General features: G+C 52.9%; 2 protein-coding genes and 1 non-coding gene across 3 annotated transcripts; all 3 read right to left on the bottom strand.

Annotated features, from left to right (window-relative positions):
• Nucleotides 1–197: 197 nt before the first annotated feature.
• LOC103180571 lies at nt 198–4513 on the bottom strand. Its single transcript, XM_007896506.2, has 7 exons — nt 4163–4513; nt 3364–3481; nt 2724–2804; nt 2175–2265; nt 1621–1739; nt 846–1009; nt 198–397 (listed from the first exon to the last, which is right to left on the bottom strand). Exons 1-7 carry the CDS (start codon nt 4219–4221, stop codon nt 265–267), a joined length of 765 nt encoding a protein of 254 aa, XP_007894697.1. The 5' UTR covers nt 4222–4513; the 3' UTR covers nt 198–264.
• trnaa-cgc lies at nt 2549–2622 on the bottom strand. Its single transcript has one exon. It is a non-coding gene; the product is annotated as a tRNA-Ala (tRNA).
• A 3144-nt stretch (nt 4514–7657) lies between the features above and the next one.
• ncbp3 (nuclear cap binding subunit 3) lies at nt 7658–15910 on the bottom strand. The gene is made up of 13 exons (XM_042338861.1): nt 15677–15910; nt 14589–14654; nt 13890–13995; nt 13389–13514; nt 13060–13176; nt 12365–12477; nt 11942–12050; nt 11605–11704; nt 11203–11312; nt 10404–10674; nt 9163–9335; nt 8692–8868; nt 7658–8199 (listed from the first exon to the last, which is right to left on the bottom strand). The coding sequence occupies exons 1-13, from the start codon at nt 15863–15865 to the stop codon at nt 7880–7882; spliced, it is 1977 nt and encodes a 658-aa protein (XP_042194795.1). The 5' UTR covers nt 15866–15910; the 3' UTR covers nt 7658–7879.
• Nucleotides 15911–17306: the final 1396 nt, after the last annotated feature.

Below are 17306 nucleotides of genomic sequence, written 5' to 3'. Positions count from 1 at the left end.
CGAATGGAAGGATTAACCTGGTTGTTAGTCGATTGGTGGATCGCTTTGTGGGGACAATAAAAAAAAATGTGGTCACTTAATCCATAACCGTTTGTGGGGCACTGCTGTGTGCAATTAATTGGCAGCTGCATTTTGGCCACAAAATACACATTCAATCCACAAATGCCAAAATTATTATATTGTATCCACATGTCTCCCCAGTTACTGGAAACACCATTGGCAGGACTGGCCATGTTTCCTCATACGGTGCATTAGTCGCAGCTTCTAAAGCACGGAGATCAGTCTCTTTACATCATCACTGATTTCGCAGCCTTGAAATTTCCAGTTCAAGCCCCACACGTCAGCCTCTTCCACCGTGGGCTTCTCCCTGTACTCATTGTCTTCCCTGTCCTCGGGCCTGGGGGAGGAAGCACATTCCCCAGATCATACGTGTAGTTTAATTATCTTTTTCATAGATTCTTCGCTGTAATGCTTTTCTATCACTCCAGAGATGAGTGAATGACTTGCTCCCACTCCAGGCGGTAAGAATTTCACAGTTTCAATGCCCTGTGCTTTCCCTTTCTTGGGGATTCTTCCCAGAATAAAGGTAGGTATCTCAGGGGTTTGCTTATTCGCTCGCGCCCATTTGTTATTCGCCCCACTATCAGCGGTTGGGCTTTCAGCCTTTCTGCCCCCAGCCTCTGGAACTCCAATCTCATAATCCCTCCCTTGCCTCCTACAAGACCTTCCTTGATCGCACCTTCGGTCACAGTGGTCCAAGTGTATTACAGTGTTTGCTGACAGCTGTTGGGGTGAAGCTTAGCTGTAAGATTTTAGGGACAGAATAGGATGTGCTTTAAACTTACTCAAACATTGTGTAGAGGAGGCGCTCGGAGAGAGCACAGAGCGGGATGAAGAGTTTGTGAGTGAATCTTGTGCTCTCGTCGGCGAGCAGGAGCTCCGTCACTCGCCTGACGTCCCGGGAGGTGATGGTGTTGAAGTAAACGTCGATCAGTGCCTTCTCCATCTCCTGGGGGGGGTGGGGTAGATAGCATTAGAGTTAGAGTGTGAGCTTCCAATCCAGTGGCGGAGACTGACTTCCCCCGAAAGGGCTCGGGATTGTCCGGTAAAATGGGGACAATGGAGTGATTATTACACCCGGAAAAAATGTCTAAATGCTTCCATCGATAACTGCTGTCAAGTGTTGTGACTGCAATATTTGTCAGCAAAAGACAGGCAGCTTCAACATAGTGAGATCCCACACAAAACCAGGAGACGAATGACCAACTTGGTTGAAGGACTGTTGGCTTTGGCTCTGGGAGAAATCCTCTTTTTATTGAGGTCTTTTTTTCTTTGCTCCACCATCGTCAACCTTCACCCCATAGTTCTCTGGAACATTTCCAACATCATGTCAAGTGTAGTGACTATTTGTCAGCAAATGACAGTTTCAACAATGGAGTTACTGCTTTTTGCCCTATCCTCAAATCCTCCTTAAAAACTCCCTTAGGCGTTTAGGTCAACAGCATTAAAACTCATGTTCTGTGTGTTGACGCAGCGTCTTTAAGCCAAAGCTTACGGACTAGACGTTGTTTGGTTCTATCACTGTCAGAAGGATTCAAATACTCGTTACTGCTACAGTACCTGGAACGAGAGAATTCCGTCTCTGTCCTTGTCAAACTTGTCAAACGATTTCTTGTAGTGAACTTGCCGTCTCTTGCAGACAATGCAGTATTTCATCAGGTAGTCCTGAGGTGACAGAGCTGGCACACAGACAGAAAAGATTTAAGAATGTTTTTTGCAGTTTCCTATTGATCTGTGCAGTTCCAACGTGAAGAGTCGAGGCCAAGGAATGGAACACATTCTCATTCTCTGCATCGATATGTTATCGATAGATAGATATCAATGCAAACCCCCACCCGCAGCACTGCATTGGAGTGTCAGCTTAGAATATGTGATTCCAAGTCCCGACGTGGGCCCTTGAACCCACAAACTTCTGACTCAGAGGCGAGAGAGAGTGTTACCGACTGAGCCAGGTTGACGCAATTCTCAGCTCTCTGGCCCCAGGGACTGATGACGAGCACGGAGCAGAGTGCAGGTCAAACACCGTGGAGGTGCTGGCTCCGACTGACACCTTGGACCATGTGTTTGCTGGTGTTTGTTCTGAGCTGCAGCGAGCTGACTGGGCGAGCACCTACTCTCCAGTGTCTTGATGTCCATGGGCAGCTGGAAACGGCTGATCTGCCTCGAGAGAGCCAGGCGGGTGGGCACCGTTGGCATTCTCACCCTCTGAAAACAGTTGAAGAAGAATAATAAGCCTTGCAGTTGATATAGTGCCTTATCACATTGGTGAGACGTCTTAAAGCGCTTCACAGAATGTATTGTAAAGTGGATTGACTGTGTATTTTGTGGGTTAAACGGGGCAGCCAATTGCGCACAGCAGCGTCCCACAAACAGTGGTAATTATTTCTTGAGGGATCATAACCCCCCCAAAAAGTGATCCACTAACAACCGCGTTCCTACTTACTGCTGGTAGACAGGCGTGCAGAGTAAGGAAACTTGCCAAAGGGTTTGCCCCGCCCGGGAATCGAACCCAGGACCTCTCGCTTGCGAGGCGAGTGCTCTAACCACTGAGCTACACGGGACTCCATGATCGTGCAAAGTCAGAGATCCACTCGTGCGCAACATAGTCATGGGCCGGGATTTGGGACCGTTCTGGTTGGGAAGAGCGATGATGTGTGACTTACAGAAGCTTCGTATTCTGTTATCTCTGCAATAATGTCCAATGACACCTTCCCAGCAGAGGCCTGTGTCTCATCCAACACAACCTGAGGGAGATATAGAATCCAACAGGTTAATGCTATGCTGCATCTGGACATCCTAAAGCCTCCAACACCAGGAGCTGACATCTCATATGGGCTTCTTGAGTGCACAGTGTAGAGATGGCAGTCCATTGGGACGGCAATAATAATAATAATCTTTGCATTTGATACACCGCCTTATTACCTTGTTGCAACGTCTCAAAGTGCTTCGCAGAATGCACTGTAAAGTGAATTGACTGTGCATTTTGTGGGTGAAACGTGACAGCCAATTGCGCACAGCAGCGTCCCACAAACAGTCATGGATTGAGTGACCAAAATGTTATTTTTTGGGGGGGTGGGGAAAGCGGTTGTGAGGATTAAGCGTTTCACAGGATTCCCAGTAAAACATCGTGACTGTTTGTCGGTGAACGGAGAGTTGTAGACCAATTACTGGCCTGTGCTGGTAGTGACAATGCGTTGGGTTAGTGAGGGGAGAATCAGACAGAATCTCACTCTCCCCACCAGTGGCTGATCAAGGCTATAACAGTGAGTGTCAGTGTGAAGGGAAACCTGTGCTAACCCCCACCTGAGCCTGGCTCTGCGGAGAGCTCTCTGGCAATGAGGAATCAGCACCCCCACCGTCTCTCCTCTTCCCTTTCTTTTTCCGCTTCCCTTTTCCCGATTTCCGGGCGCTCTTTCGATGACTTGCGGGGAAACACAATTCAGTGAAATACAACAACAACAACATTACATTTGTACGGCGCCTTTCACGGGCGTCGGGAGGACGTCCCAAGGCGCTGGGCAGTCAGTGTTTCGGACCCGGGCTGGGGGTCAGGATTGGGGAGGGTGGGGGGGGGGAGGAGGGAGATCGAAAGCACAGTCGAAGAGGAGGGTCTTGAGATGAGTCTTGAAGGGGGTGAGGGTGAGGTGGAGGGACTGCAGGATGGAGTTCCAGAGGGTTGGTGTCTCTGAACTACAACAAATTACATTTGCTCCTTCCTTATCCCAGTGCCCCATCTCCTGCTCTTCTGCTCGAGAACCCAGGAACCAGGGACAGGCAGGAAATGCCTGTAACCAACACAACGTGTGTGTGTGTGTGTCTCTATCTCATTCTGTGTGTGTGTGTGAATCTCGCACTCTGTCTCAATCTGTGTGTATGTAGGTGTGTGCGTGTGTATGTCTCTCTCTAACTCTGTCTCAGTCTGTATGTGTGTGTGTCCCTCGCCTACATTGCATCCCATCTAAGGCTGTTTTTGACTACGTGGAGAAAGTATCTGAGTCTATTGGGACCAGGTTTGGAATATTGTGGCCGTGAAAGACACTGGGGAGACTGAGGGCAGGTGTGTAAGTACCAGTTGTGGTGCAAATGTGAGTGAGACACATACCGCTCACTCTGAGAACCAGCCTCTCCTTTCTTCTTCCCCTTAGCGATTTTCCGAACCATGTTCTTTCCCTGTGTCCCGGGCCAGGCTTCTGCTCATTCAGACGTCGTTCTGTTCCGTGACGTGCTGTTTTAATAAGCGTTCCTGGCTCAGTAAAATCCGGTGTGATTTTCCAGTCGTCGTGGATGTCAGTGCTGGTAATTTGAACACTCTCCCTTTGTATCAGTCAGCACGCCCAGGTCAGCCACAGCACCGGTTAGAGACTAAGTAAATCTCCCTCTATGCTGTCCGTCCACACTCCCTGGTCAACCACAACACGAGTCAGAGACAGAGTAAAGCTCCCTCTACACAGTCGCTGCCAGGTACAGTAACTGTAAATCCTTGAAGCACTTTGATGCTTCTCGACGAGGTGATAAGCGGGGCCCTGTGTCAAATGCAAGGAAGGTTTTATTATTCGTTCCACTTGTTTGTCTCCTGAAACGAGTTGAATCCGACCATCACCTGCAAGTGTGAGAAACACAGACTGCGGAGCTGTTGGCATCACTCGTTCAGGTGTCTCTCAGGCTTGCTGTCGGCTTAAATAATGGTTTGCTCTCAGCACATTTGACTGGCAGCTGAATGTAGGGTCAGGGTCACTCTTATCCGGTTGCTAACAGCAAAAGGAGGAACTGAATGGAAGAGTAAACAGCACTGGGTGTGGTAACGATATAACAGCAACCCTCTGGGAAAACACACCCGCACACAATGACAATAATTAATCCTTGCACTTGATATCGCGCCTTATTCACGTCATTGAAACGTCCAAAAGAGCTTCGCGGAATATACTGTCAAGTGGATTGAATGCGTATTTTGTGGGCGAACCGTGGCACCAATTGTACGTAGGGGTGTCCCACAAACAGTCGTGGATTGAGTGACCAAATCCCCCCCCACCCAAGATTTTAATGTGTTAAACCTGCCCCAGGGTCAGAGACCACCGCAAAGTGCTCGTCACTCCGCAGCCCCCGAGGGTATGTAGTCATGGCAACTGTAGCGAGGGTATCTTGATGGGAATCACAGCCAACCCCCAGGGAGAGAGGCGGGGGTGACACTGCAGCAAAAGCATGAGAGTAAAGGATAACAATATCACACCACCATCACCCCACCCCTCCTCTCCCAACTGTCCCAATTTCTGAGCTCAGAGCCTCTGCTCACAGTATGTTGCTCTTTGCTGTTAGGGTATCTATCGTTGCCCGTGGGGGGGGAAACAACAGCAAAAATCAGCCAGACAGGAGGTCTGCGGTGTCTTGATGGGAATCACAGCCCACCCCCCCCAACCCCAGGGAGAGAGGCTGGGGTGACACTGCAGCAAAAGCATGAGAGTAAAGGATAACAATATCACATCACCGTCACCCCACCCCAGCCTCTTAGACTGTGAACTCAAAGTCCCCAACGCAGGCAGAGGGTGAACCCACAACCTCCTGCCTGGGTTGTCAGCAGATGGTGTGACTGTAGCTGAGCTGCTCTCAGTGGTACAGAAGACGTACCTCCCGGCGAGAGACAGTGAATTATGTGTGATTTTTTTTTCTCTCTGGCCAGTCGAGTGCCTGACACCTGCAGAAACCCATCACCGTTGCTTCAGAGTCTCCAAATCGAACTGCGAATTCCATGCACCCCACCTACACGTGGAAATCCCAGAGATGGGATAGTTGGAATAGAACACGCGCGCTCTCCCTGGAGGGACACATCCTGCTCACCTAATTCCGGAAAGTATTAGGCGCAGGTTGGCGAGAGTCAAGCCTGGGGGGGTCGGGGGGGGGGGGGGATCGCAGAGTGCGAGTTGGTGTAACTGCTGGAGCCTAACCAGCTAAAACCACAGAGCTTGCCCTTGATATCGCTGTCCGGCAAGCTTTCCCGCTGCGCTTGTCCAGCTAGGACCACCCGACCTACGGTTGGGCGTTTCCTGAGCTGGGGACCCCCTCACCTGACCGTAGCCCCCACTGCTGTCTCTTGTCGGCCGAGATCAGTGAACAGAGCGGAGACTAGGAAGGGCAACCTGAGCTTCCTGGTTCCGTGCGTGTCTCAGCTTCACACTGAGCTGTGGCTTTACCAACCGAGGCAATGGGGGGGAAACTTATTAACACACAGAACACAAAGCTGAGAGATGGCGTTATTCAGTCTGGAGACTCGGTCACTGGCTGCAGCACAGACAGGTTAGTATCTGCACTGAGCAGCACACAGAAGCCAACAGGTTGCGGGTGATCGAACATCACATCACACAAAATGCAACTTGTCTTAAAATTGTTCCAACAGGAATTGTGCAGTCACCATAATGTGGGTCTGACTTTTTTCTCCGTTATTGCCTCCTGCGTTTCTCTCGCTCTCTTTTTCTCCACAATATCCTGATCTGTGGCCCTGAACAACTGTATGATGTAAAAACATAAAAGACTTGCAGTTTGGGCTGTTAGTAAGTGCAATGGTGTGTGTGTGTGTGTGGGTGGAGTTGTGTCTCCGTGCCCATGTTGGGGAGTGGAAAGCTGTGGCCCCCTGATCACTACACAGATGCCTACTGTTGGGGCTGCGGTTAACATCGGTTAATTTCTTAGCGTATTATTTTTCTCTCCTCCCTGCCCTGCGTCTCTCAGCTCCTGGCTTAAACTCCTAGTGATTCCGGACCGGACTCGGTGGGCTAAATGGGCTCCTTCTGCGCTGTAAATTCCTGCGATTCGATGAAAGGGGCTGAACAGCTCGAGAGCGGAAAGAGAAGCAGCCAAGTGTCTGTTCCCAAACCGAAGCCTTGTGGCCGTTGCTTGAGGTGAGGGCACAGGAGAGCGTGAACGACAGCTTTAGCGACATCTTTGATAAAATGCTCCCGAGCACGGTGGTTCCCTTTGAGATTGAGTCAATCCCAGATCACAGGAAGCTGCGGTTACAGACTAACGTGGTGTATAAATGTGACTGTTACTCACTTGCCTGTGGCGGAGGCCTGTTAGTGGTTGTGGGAGCCGAGTGATGGGGAACTGCTCACGCGCAGCCCAGAGTGAGCATTTCCACTGAGCTGGAGCCAGGCTGACACCAGTTGCAACACACCAGGGTGGGGGGGTAGGAGGACGGGGCCAGGAACTCTGTGACAGCACCACAGGAATCCACCGCCTTCTGCCAGGGAACCACCGGCTGGGCCGTGAGCTGGCAACCGTGCTGCTAATAATAATAATAATCCTGGCATTTGACCCAGAGCCTTATCACGTCTTCGAGACGTCTCAAAGCGCTTCACAAGATATACTGTAAAGTGTAGCGACTGTATGTTTTGTGGGCGAAACGCGGCAGCCAATTGTGCACAGCAGTGTCCCACAGACAGTCATGGATTGAGTGATCAAATTCACTCACGTCCTCCTTCCCCCGCCCGCCCCCAACCCCCGCACATTACCCCACCAACCTCCCGGCAGCTCCTGGTGCCGTCTCCTCTCCCATGGTAACCGTCGCTCGCTCGGTTGCACTCAAATAACGTCAGCCTCGAGCGCGCACAATCAAGTTTAAGTTTAATCCGGTCAGAGAGTGAGGTGTAACAGAGACGAGGGCAAACACTGACCCTCTTTAAATGCCGTCCGGCTCTGTACCAAGGCCGTTATCTGGGGAATGTCTGTGTGCGGCACGTGAGTCCAGGCTGCCTGTGGCGGAGGCGGAGGTCGTGGGGGTGGGGGAACCCAGTGGGATGATGGTGGTGTGGGATGGGGGCTCGGGCTGTCAGGACTCGCTGTCGGAGGTCGAGCTCTCCCGGCTGATCTCGATCTGCAGCGAGGGCAGGTTGTCCAGGCGGCTTTTCTTGCGGGATCGTTCCTTTTCCCGGATAAGAGCCCCCCAGGCCCGCTGCAGCTCCGTGTCATCATCCTTCTCCTCCCCCCGCTCGGCTGCCCCCTCGCCCTCGGGCTCCCCCTCACCCTCGCCCGCCTCGGCCACCGGCTTCTCCTTCTCCTTGCTCAGTGGCTTCTCCTCCTCCTCTTCCTCTTTGCTGGGGCTCTTCTCTCTCTTGCTGGGGGCTTTTCCCAGGCGGCTCCACAAACTGCCTGTTAAGATGAGAGACAAGGAGCCACACAACACGTAACAGGAGATTCACAGCAGCTCCTCCCAATCCACACCCTCACGGCAGTGCTCAGGTGGCCGCAGAAGGCTCTCCGTCACTGTGTCACCGGAGCCGAGCTCGAGTCCTCCCGCTGTGAGACACTCAAGACCTTCCTCTTCGATCCTGAGTCTTCAGCCTCTCTGCTCCCAACCTCTGGAACTCCATCCCACAGTCCCTCCGACTCTCCCCCTTTCTTTGTCCCTTTCAAGACCCTATTCTTCGACCGCGCCTTTGGTCACCCTTCATGTCCCTCCCAACCCCCCTCCCACCACCCCCCCAACCCACCCCTCCTGATCCCAACCACCAGCTCGGCTGCGGATCTCCCGACTGGCGTGAAAGGCGCCGTGTAAATGTCATTTGCTAGTGTAATCATTTGAGGACACCCTGTACACCACGCGCCGAGAGAGAGGGTCTGACTGGGGAGTTTGCTGCTCACCTGGCTTCTTGCTCCTGTCGGATGGTGGGCCGCGGGGTTCCAGGGCCCTGGGGACCCCGAGCCGGCTGTGCACGTCGGTCTGCGGCTCTCGGCGGGCGATGGAGGAGTTGCCGGCGGTGACGGCGCTGGAGACGATGTGCGGCGAGTGTGGCCTTTTTCCCAGCCTCTGCCGGACACCTGCAACCGACAAGACAGGCACGGCGGCTCGTTCACTGGGGTTTCCGACCAACCGTCACCGCTCGGTGAGCGGGAGTGACGTGTGCCCCAAAGTACACAGCAATTTCCAATCCCCTCCCTCCCCCCCCACTCCCCAGGGTAGCAAATAAACACTGCGGTGGTCACTCTTACTGGCATATTGTTGTGAAGCACTTCCTTCCCCATCTTCAGGTCGCACCTGAAGACCTTCCTCTTTGACTGTGCCTACGGTCACCTCCCCCACCTCCCTCCCCTCATGATGCCCTGTATTATTACCGGTGCCGCAGCTGCTCCCGGCCCCCGGGGGTTGCCGACGCTCCGCCAGTTGCCGCTTGTCCTCCAGTAAGAGCCTCACGTCCGAGATCTTCTCCGCGGAGAGCCGGGTGCCGATCCGATTCCTGATGTTCCTGGTAACCACGGTGACGCTGGCCTCCGGCTTGATGGAATTCCTGGAGGCAGATCACAATCACGGGATCAGCAACGGCAAAGCTTCAGAACCTCGAGATCAGAGCACACGAGCCTCTGACAGTGAATAGATTACACATTAAACCCCACTGCGGGCGAGTTCAATGCCTGACATTTATTTATCTTCTATTTGTTCGCACTAATACACACTGTGAAGAGCTCCACTGAGTGACTTGGAGAGATATCAGTAAGAGCAATGGCTTAGCTTCAGCATTGGCCAGCGTCCAGTTACAGCAATGAAGCAGTCAGTCTATACAAGGCTGTCGAGGCACAGTCAATGGGATGTTTAAGAGACAGACACTTGGGAAGGAACAATACTGAGGGGTCTGATTAAAAGTGCAGGGTAACGGGATCAGAATATCTGCTATTTTCGCTGAGAAAATGCACAGTCAATTAACTTTATAGTAAATCTTGTTAAGTACTTTGAGACATGCTCCCAATGTGAAAGGAGCTGTATCAGATGTAATTATTTGTGTTGATATATTTGATACAACTCACTTACCACATCTCGAAACACTTCGCAGAACATACTGTAAAGCTCGTGTTTTGCGGGCGAACATGGAAGCATTGCGCACAGCGACGTCCCACAAACAGCCGTGAGGTGAATGGCCAATTTTTTTTATTTTTTATTTGGAGGATTATTCGCCCGGACCCTCTCTCTCTTCTCTTTCCGAATCGCACCACGTGATCTCTAACGACCACCTGAACAGCGCAGACGGGACTTGGGTTTAGCGTCTCATCCGAAGGACGGCACCTTCTCTCGTCAATGCAGCACCCGCGCCCCCCATCCCCGCTCCCCAGCGCTGCATTGCATTGGGAGCGTTAGCCTGAACTATATAGGCTGTTGTCATAATAACCTGGTGGCTCAGGTCTTCAGAAAGTGTTTCCCTCTTTATTACAGGGAACCCGTTACCCTCTCAATATACTAACTATATTATCGTCTCGATGTTGGATGTTCCACTCGGGACATGAAGCACTGTGAGACGCTGCTGTATGTGAAGGCGCTACACGAAGGGAAGCTGTTGTCGTCAGGACTTGTGGCCCAGACCCACCTAATGTTCTTCAGTTGAGCTTCCACCTCGTCGGCATACATGGTCATCTTCAGGCTCTTCTTGGGCGATGGCATCGAGATCATCTTCAGCTCCAGATCGTAATCCATCTCGTCCGAGTCTGAGTCTGAGTCCGAGTCCCTGGAGCTGGCGTAGCAGCCCGGCCGCGCCTCGTCCCTGTACTCCACCACCACACGGTCATCGGCCTCCATGTCCTGCTCATCTTCATCCTCATCCTCCTCCTGGATCGGCTCCTCGGGAACGTTCCCCAGACCTGAGCAGAAGTCCAAGGGTCTCGTCAGAGAACAGAACAGCACTCCTCACCAGGACCCCCTCTACCCTACCCTACTGCCCCTCGATTCATTGTAACACACATCTTAACCCCCCACCCCCACTCCCTGTGTGGGTGTGCAGGGGAGGGCTATCTGTGCTGCGATGGGGAGTGTGCTCCCCCTTCCCCATTTCCAATCTTGGCCTCTAGTCCAGCTCAGGTACAGTATTGCCCATCTCCTGAGTAATATTAACAATTATGATCCTCTGCATTTCATACATAAAAATGTCTCAAAAAACACTCCACAGGGAATTGCTGTCAAGTGGAGTGACTGTGTGTTTTGCGGGCGAAAGGCAACAGCCCACGTGCCATTTGGTTCCCCAAATCCTGCAGCGGACTCTGGGTGATTTGGCGATGGGGGAATCGCCCCATTCACTCTCAAAACATCTGCTGCAAGACTGACTGACATGGGGGCGGGGGGGGCCTGGCTGGTTTCTCCCCCTGTCCCCGGCCTTTCGTGTGTGGACTGACCCGAGTGACGGTGTTTGTAGCCGGACTCTAGGGCCTCGTCGTCGTCGTCGGAGAAGCTCTTTTTCTTCAGGACGTCTCGCTGAATCCGCCGAGCATGGTACCGCCGTTTCCTGTGGAAGCGCAGCGTTACTTATACTCGGTTAAAGCGCTCGACAAAGCCATCACCCCTATCCCACCCCACCCTGGCTAAATCAGGGCAACCCTCCTCCCCACCCCAATCTCCACTGAGAGCAGTTGTGTGGGTGAACAGCCTGTGCCTACACATCAACCAGTCCAGTGCTGTTAATGAGAACAGAACAGCAGCTGAGATCTTGGGCCAAGCAATCTGGCGCTGGCCAGAAGCAGGGTGGCACTGACCGCCCCCCCCACCACCACCGGGGATTTTACACGTGACTCACTCACCAGGAGTTGGAGAGGATGCCCTTCATGCCGCCGTAGTTGGGGTTCCCGTATTTCATGTAATACTGACTCCGTCGGGCAGCTCCCAGCTCCTTATGGTCATCTGGAAATTAGCCACAGCATCAGCACGTCCCCCAGGCCCCTCACACAGAGTCTGGTCACTGCGGTGGTGGGGCGGGGGGGGGGGGTGTTTGTGTGTGTAATCATGTGTGTCAGAGTATGTACGCGCGCGCGTGTGTGTGTGTCAGGGTGTCCGTGAGCACGAGGTGGAGTTCACGTACTTGCAAGATGGGAGGGAGTGGGGGGGGGGGTGGGGTCTACGTGTGAGCAGCTCATTCACCTTTGGTGGCAAACCTGACTTGCAGTTTGTTTCCTCGCAGGGATTTGACCGCCGGCCGCAGGTCGTTTTGAAGCACCGCGTCCTGTTCGTCCAGCGGCAGAGCATCCGGCTGACAAACAAGAGAATAATGGAGACAAAGGAAAGCAGTTAAAGAATAGTTAAGCTGCTCGATCTGTGGCCAGGAATCCTCTCTCTGGCACAGCCCGGCACCCAGTGCTGTGAGCGCTCGCTCAAGCTGTAAAGCTGAGCCTCTGTCACTCACTCGGTTGGTGTCAAACAACAGGGGGATAGGAACAGGACCACCCGCGCACAAGGTTGACAAAAGTGCTTCAATGTTACTCTGCGCTGAGGGTTTCTTAGCCAGGAAGAGAAGGCTTCGAAGGCACCGGGGCATTCAAGGGTTAAAGAGGGGCTAGACGTTACCACACTGTCCGCTCCGGCCTCACACTGCACTTCCTCCCGCTCCACCTGCGGCTTCTCCTCCAGCTCCCCGTCCTCCTCCTCCTGTTCCTCCTCTGCCTTGCCCTGCGAGCTGTCTGCAGGGAACAGCATTGCAATTACTAGAGACGATGTGAAAGGTCTCATGGCACTCTCAGCCACCAATGTCACTGTGACTGTGCCAGAGACCAGGTTCGATTCCGACAGGGTCTAACATGCCGGAGAGTGGCTCTGGCTGCACTTACACTGCTCCGAGCAGCTGGCTCACGGAAACTACCGTGACGGTCACACCGTGATTTGTTGGTGTCTCTCTGACCAGGTTAACAGCCCACCCTGAGCATCTCAAGCTCGCTCAGTCACCTGGGTTGGGTAGTAAGTTGGTGCCAGTGTCAGCTTCAGAACGCTGAGAGGCTGGGCACCATTCAGAACAAGTGCAGATGCCTAGGTCTTGACTGAGAGATGTCTGCCTGAGCCAGTGCTAAGCGGTTTCCTCTTTAAAGCGGGGGCAGAAAGCTCAGGGGTCTGAACCGAGATGGTGAATTGTGGTCAGAGCCAGGGGGTGACCGGAGAGATAACAAGCGTTGATAACGCAGTAACAATGCGCCAGGAGATGACGTGCGCCTTGAGGAGCGCTGGGCCGAAGGCAGGGGTCGTTCGGTGTTGCTGTCAGTGCCGCTCACCATGCTTTGGTGAGTCAGGGCTGCTCTTTCTTCGCGTGCTCACACTGGGCTCTGCCGCCACGCTCATGTTCATCAGAGCTCGGGCCGCTGTGACGTCGTCCAGCCACACCACATTACCTAGGAAAACAACCGCGAGGAGAAGCAATCAACAGAGTGGGTTTACTGGCAATATTTCCTCTCGGGCAGCAGCACACCCCAGCCCACCCACCCCCCCACCCCGGATCTGGGACACTCCGCGCCGTAAGCCTTTCAGGTAACAGGGGAGGGGAAACCAGAAGGAGTATAAAGCGTTCCATCCCCAACCACCCCCCACCCCGCAGAACACTCACAGGAGGAGTCGTCGATCCACTCTATGCTGGATGGAGGATATTCCTTAAAGTAGGTGAAGATCTCCTCGGTGCTCATCTCGTCTACGCCCATCACGTGCAGGGCCTCCAGTCGCACTTTGGGGATGGCTGCAAAAGGACAGACAGGAGACTTGTAACCACAGCAACGCAACATCGCGGACATGTGTCAGTCACAAAACAACACACAAAGATGCGATAAACCCACTCAGGTCAACGGAAATGCTCTTTTAATCTTTTTAAATAATAAATAATAATAATAATTTGGTCACTCAATCCACGGCTGTTTGTGGGGACGCTGCTGTGTGCGATTGGCTGCCGCGTTTCGTCCACAAAACACAGAGTCAATTCACTTTGCAGTATATTCTGTGAAGCGCTTTGAGACGTCTAGAAGACGTGATAAGGCGCTATATCAAATGCAAGGATTATTATTATTATTATGAATAATCCCACAATCCTGCGCCCGCCCCTGAACTGAAATTTCACCTTGTTTCAGCAACTCCCGGTCGAGCACCTCTGCCTGCTGAGTGAGGTTTGATTCCGCTCGAAAGTGAAACCGCTTTGCTCGCTGCTCCTTCCTGTCCACCGCTTCCTGTGGAGTAAAAATGATTAAATAGAATGGAGAGAGGTGGTGGGGTGGGTGGGGTAGAGACAAGAGGCACACAACCCCCTCGGTCTGAGAGGCTCAGTGTCTCAGTGAGCAGCACAGCGATCCTAAACTCAGCCATGTTATTGTCTACTGTATATTCTGTGAAGTGCTTTGAGACGTCTCGAAGCTGTCATAAGGGGCAATGTCAAATGTAGAAGTGAGAGAATTGTAGAGAAACAAACTGAGGCGGTCATAGCACAAACAGTAACTACACTTGCCAGCAGCGCCCTGTGAATCGCGGACATTTTGACCCAGTCAGGAGTGAAGATTATTATTATTATTATTAAATCTGTGACTCTCCAGCACCTTGGGACGTCCTCCAACGTTATACAACATTATTATACAATATATTATTAAAGTTATACAACGGCGCTGTATAAATGTAATTTGTTGTTGTCGGCGGAACCAGCAATCCCTAAGTCCCGGGGATGAAAAGATCCACTCTTTTACTGACGGCGACAATAAAGATTTCCAGACAACTCTTTCAAGCCCCAAGAAGAAAGGACAATGGAGGTAGGAACAGTTTTCTCGCAGACCTTTGAGGTGACGTCGATTCCAGTGATGAAAGTCCCGGCCTTGTTTTCGTAGCGTCTGCTGGTGTCCTGCGGAAGGAGCAAAAGTGAACCACATGAAAACCTCCTTGCGGGCGGGTACCAGAGGCTTCGTTCCAAACGCAGGACCTTCCCTACCAGACCGCGCTCCAAAGGCCCGACCGGATGTAAACGCAAGTATCACTGAACTAAGAACGGAGAGCGTAGGCAAACACGGCAGCGCGACGGCGCGCAGGAAAGTCCCTCAAACAGCCACTTTTAGGGTTGAGCGAGCAATTTTATCTGGAGAGGGGGGGTGGGGGGGGGATTGTCGGCCCGGGGGCAGCGGGAGAGAGAAACTCCCTTCTCCTTTCCGAATAGCGCCGCGGGATCTTTAACATCCGCCTGAACAGGTGGACGGGACCTCGGTGGAACGTCTCATCCCGAAGGACGGCTCCGACCCCCACCCCCCAACCCCCTCAACGCCGCACTGGAGCGTCAGCTTCGACCGCGGGTGTTTCCGAGACCCAAATAGAGGTTGACCCCCCCCCTCCCCCCACACCCCCTCCCCCCCCCCCCCTCCCCCCGGCTCGGTCTCGGGATCCGAAACTGTGAAGCGCTCCGAGACGCCGTCCGGCGTGGAGGGCGCTATGTAAATCCAAGTTGTTGTTGTCGTTGTTGTTGAACCCCCCCCCTCAACCTTCTGCCCCCCCCCCCACCCACCCCAGAGAGCGCCGCCTTCAGGTAAGTGAGGGAATCGGAGAGCAACAAACTGAGGCCATCTCAGCCCCCAGCGCCCGCCACAGACAGTCACTCTAACAACAACAGCAGCAGCAGCAGCAATCCTGGCGTTCGGTCCGCGTCTCAAAGCGCTTCGGGGGTTGCACTGTAAAGTGTAGTGACTGTGTGCTGTGTGGCCGACCCTAAACTGCCAGCAGCTGCCCCGTGAATGGCGGACATTTTTTCTTGGGGGGGGGGGGGGCAGAGTCAGGAGGCGGTGGAGGAGCTGAGGGTCCGGAGGGTCACCGCCCGGCACTGAGAGTCCGGTTTCCCGCCCACCTCAGGCCCGCGAAGCCTCGGCTTTGCCTCCTCACCGGGATCAGGTCCTTGAGCGTCCGCCGCACCGAGATGGCGTCCAGCTTCTCGGGCTCTATCTCGCCCTCCTCCACCTCCATGGGCTCCTCTTCGCGCTCGGCCTCCTTGGCGGCCTCGGCGCCCGGTTCCCGGGGCCCCGAGTCGCCCTCAGACTCCACATAGACCCGCAGGCCCCGCACCGCCGCCATCTTTGCCAAGGAGGCAGCGACCTGCGGGCAAGAGGAACCCCGGCGCCAACAACAAACCCCACCCCGCGCCCTCTGCTGCCGCTGGAGGACCAGCGGGAAACAGAGGCGTTGTGGGCGGGTTGGGCTATTTCGCGCCCAATTGGGCGGGTTTCCCCCTCGTACAAGTGCGTGAAACAAACCCTCTTGGGGTCATTTTTTAAAATGTTAATCTGTCTGTGGAATAAGGTCCCTTTCAGGAGAGCTTGATAGGATCTGCACATGGGCTGATCACTGTCAAACGTAGTTCAACACAGATACATGCAAGATAGTAAATGCAGAATAATAATAATCCTTGCATTTAATAACAATAATAATAATAATAATAATAATATTCCTTGCGTTTGATATAGCGCCTTATCAGGTCTTTGAGACGTCTCAAAGTCAATATACTGTGAAGTGAATTGACTGTATTGTTCTGTGGGCGAAACGAAAGGATCCAAGAGTAAGAAACACAAAGTACTCCCCGAATGGGATTGAACTTACTGCCAAGGGAGAGGGGGAGGGGTGGGGGGGGGGGGTTAGATGAAAGCGATCTAGGGGTTGACTCATGTCAGTTTGACTCATCGCGCACCATATGAAAACTTTGTGAGCCAGCAATAAACAGGCAAACAGGATACTGGCCGATGTGCTACATCATCGTTTCCAGATCCCAAGACGTCATACTCAAGCTGTGTAGTTCTCTGGTCTACCGAGTAGTTCTGGTAAATGTGACTGAATGGAGCGCTCTTTAAAAGAGCCAGCACAGACATGATGGGCCAAATGGCCTTCTTCTGCGCTGTAAATGTCTACGGTTCTATGGTAGCACAGCTGATAGAGGAACCTCTTCACACAGAGCGTGGAATTCATTGCCAGGAGCTGTGGTTGAAACAGAAACCAAAGTGCTGCATGTGAGAGGAAACAATGCGAGACATGGGGGAGAGGGAAACAGAGGGGAATAGAGGGGTGTAGGAGATGGGAATAGATGAGAATCCGTCCAGACTGTGAGGCAAATAGCCTTAAGGCTCTAACATGTGTAATTGTAACTTGGCTGTAATCAGCTAACTCAGCACAGTTTGGAGATGGAACCTGGGGCATGGGCTGTGATGTCTCAGTGAGCACACAGGAAGCCATCGAGACTTCATGTACAAACCCAGGATTCTTCGGAATGATGCTCCTTGCAATTGATTTTGTACCTATTGCATCATCGGAACGTCTCAAAACACCTCACCGCAATTACCGAGTATTAATTAATTCGTAAGTGAGAGCGACAGCCGATTTGCGCACAGCAATGTCTCGTAAGTAGCACAAACGGGAGGTGAGAGAGAGAGAGAGAGAGAGAGAGGGATGTATCTGGATGTTCCAGTGCAGGATTTGCTCTCATTATCTCGTCCTTCAGCCCATCTCCCTTGCTCCAGTTGCACGT

Source organism: Callorhinchus milii, unplaced genomic scaffold (assembly GCF_018977255.1).
Source record: "Callorhinchus milii isolate IMCB2004 unplaced genomic scaffold, IMCB_Cmil_1.0 Scaffold10, whole genome shotgun sequence".
NCBI lineage: Eukaryota > Metazoa > Chordata > Chondrichthyes > Chimaeriformes > Callorhinchidae > Callorhinchus > Callorhinchus milii.
Note: the sequence above shows the minus strand (reverse complement) of the source record. Positions and strands in the feature narration are given on the sequence as shown.

Bases quoted from the DNA above. Each gene is read 5' to 3' on its own strand.
- LOC103180571 (XM_007896506.2), bottom strand. From the start codon at position 4,221: ATGGTTCGGAAAATCGCTAAGGGGAAGAAGAAAGGAGAGGCTGGTTCT. The intron at 3,482-4,162 runs GTATGTGTCTCA...TTTCCCCGCAAG, and splicing joins GCTGGTTCTCAGAGTGAGCG to TCATCGAAAGAGCGCCCGGA. The intron at 2,266-2,723 runs GTAAGTCACACA...AACTGTTTTCAG, and splicing joins TAACAGAATACGAAGCTTCT to AGGGTGAGAATGCCAACGGT.
- ncbp3 (XM_042338861.1), bottom strand. From the start codon at position 15,865: ATGGCGGCGGTGCGGGGCCTGCGGGTCTATGTGGAGTCTGAGGGCGAC. The intron at 14,655-15,676 runs GTGAGGAGGCAA...CTCCTTCCGCAG, and splicing joins CGCTCAAGGACCTGATCCCG to GACACCAGCAGACGCTACGA. The intron at 12,051-12,364 runs GTAACGTCTAGC...CTTGTTTGTCAG, and splicing joins AGGCCGGAGCGGACAGTGTG to CCGGATGCTCTGCCGCTGGA.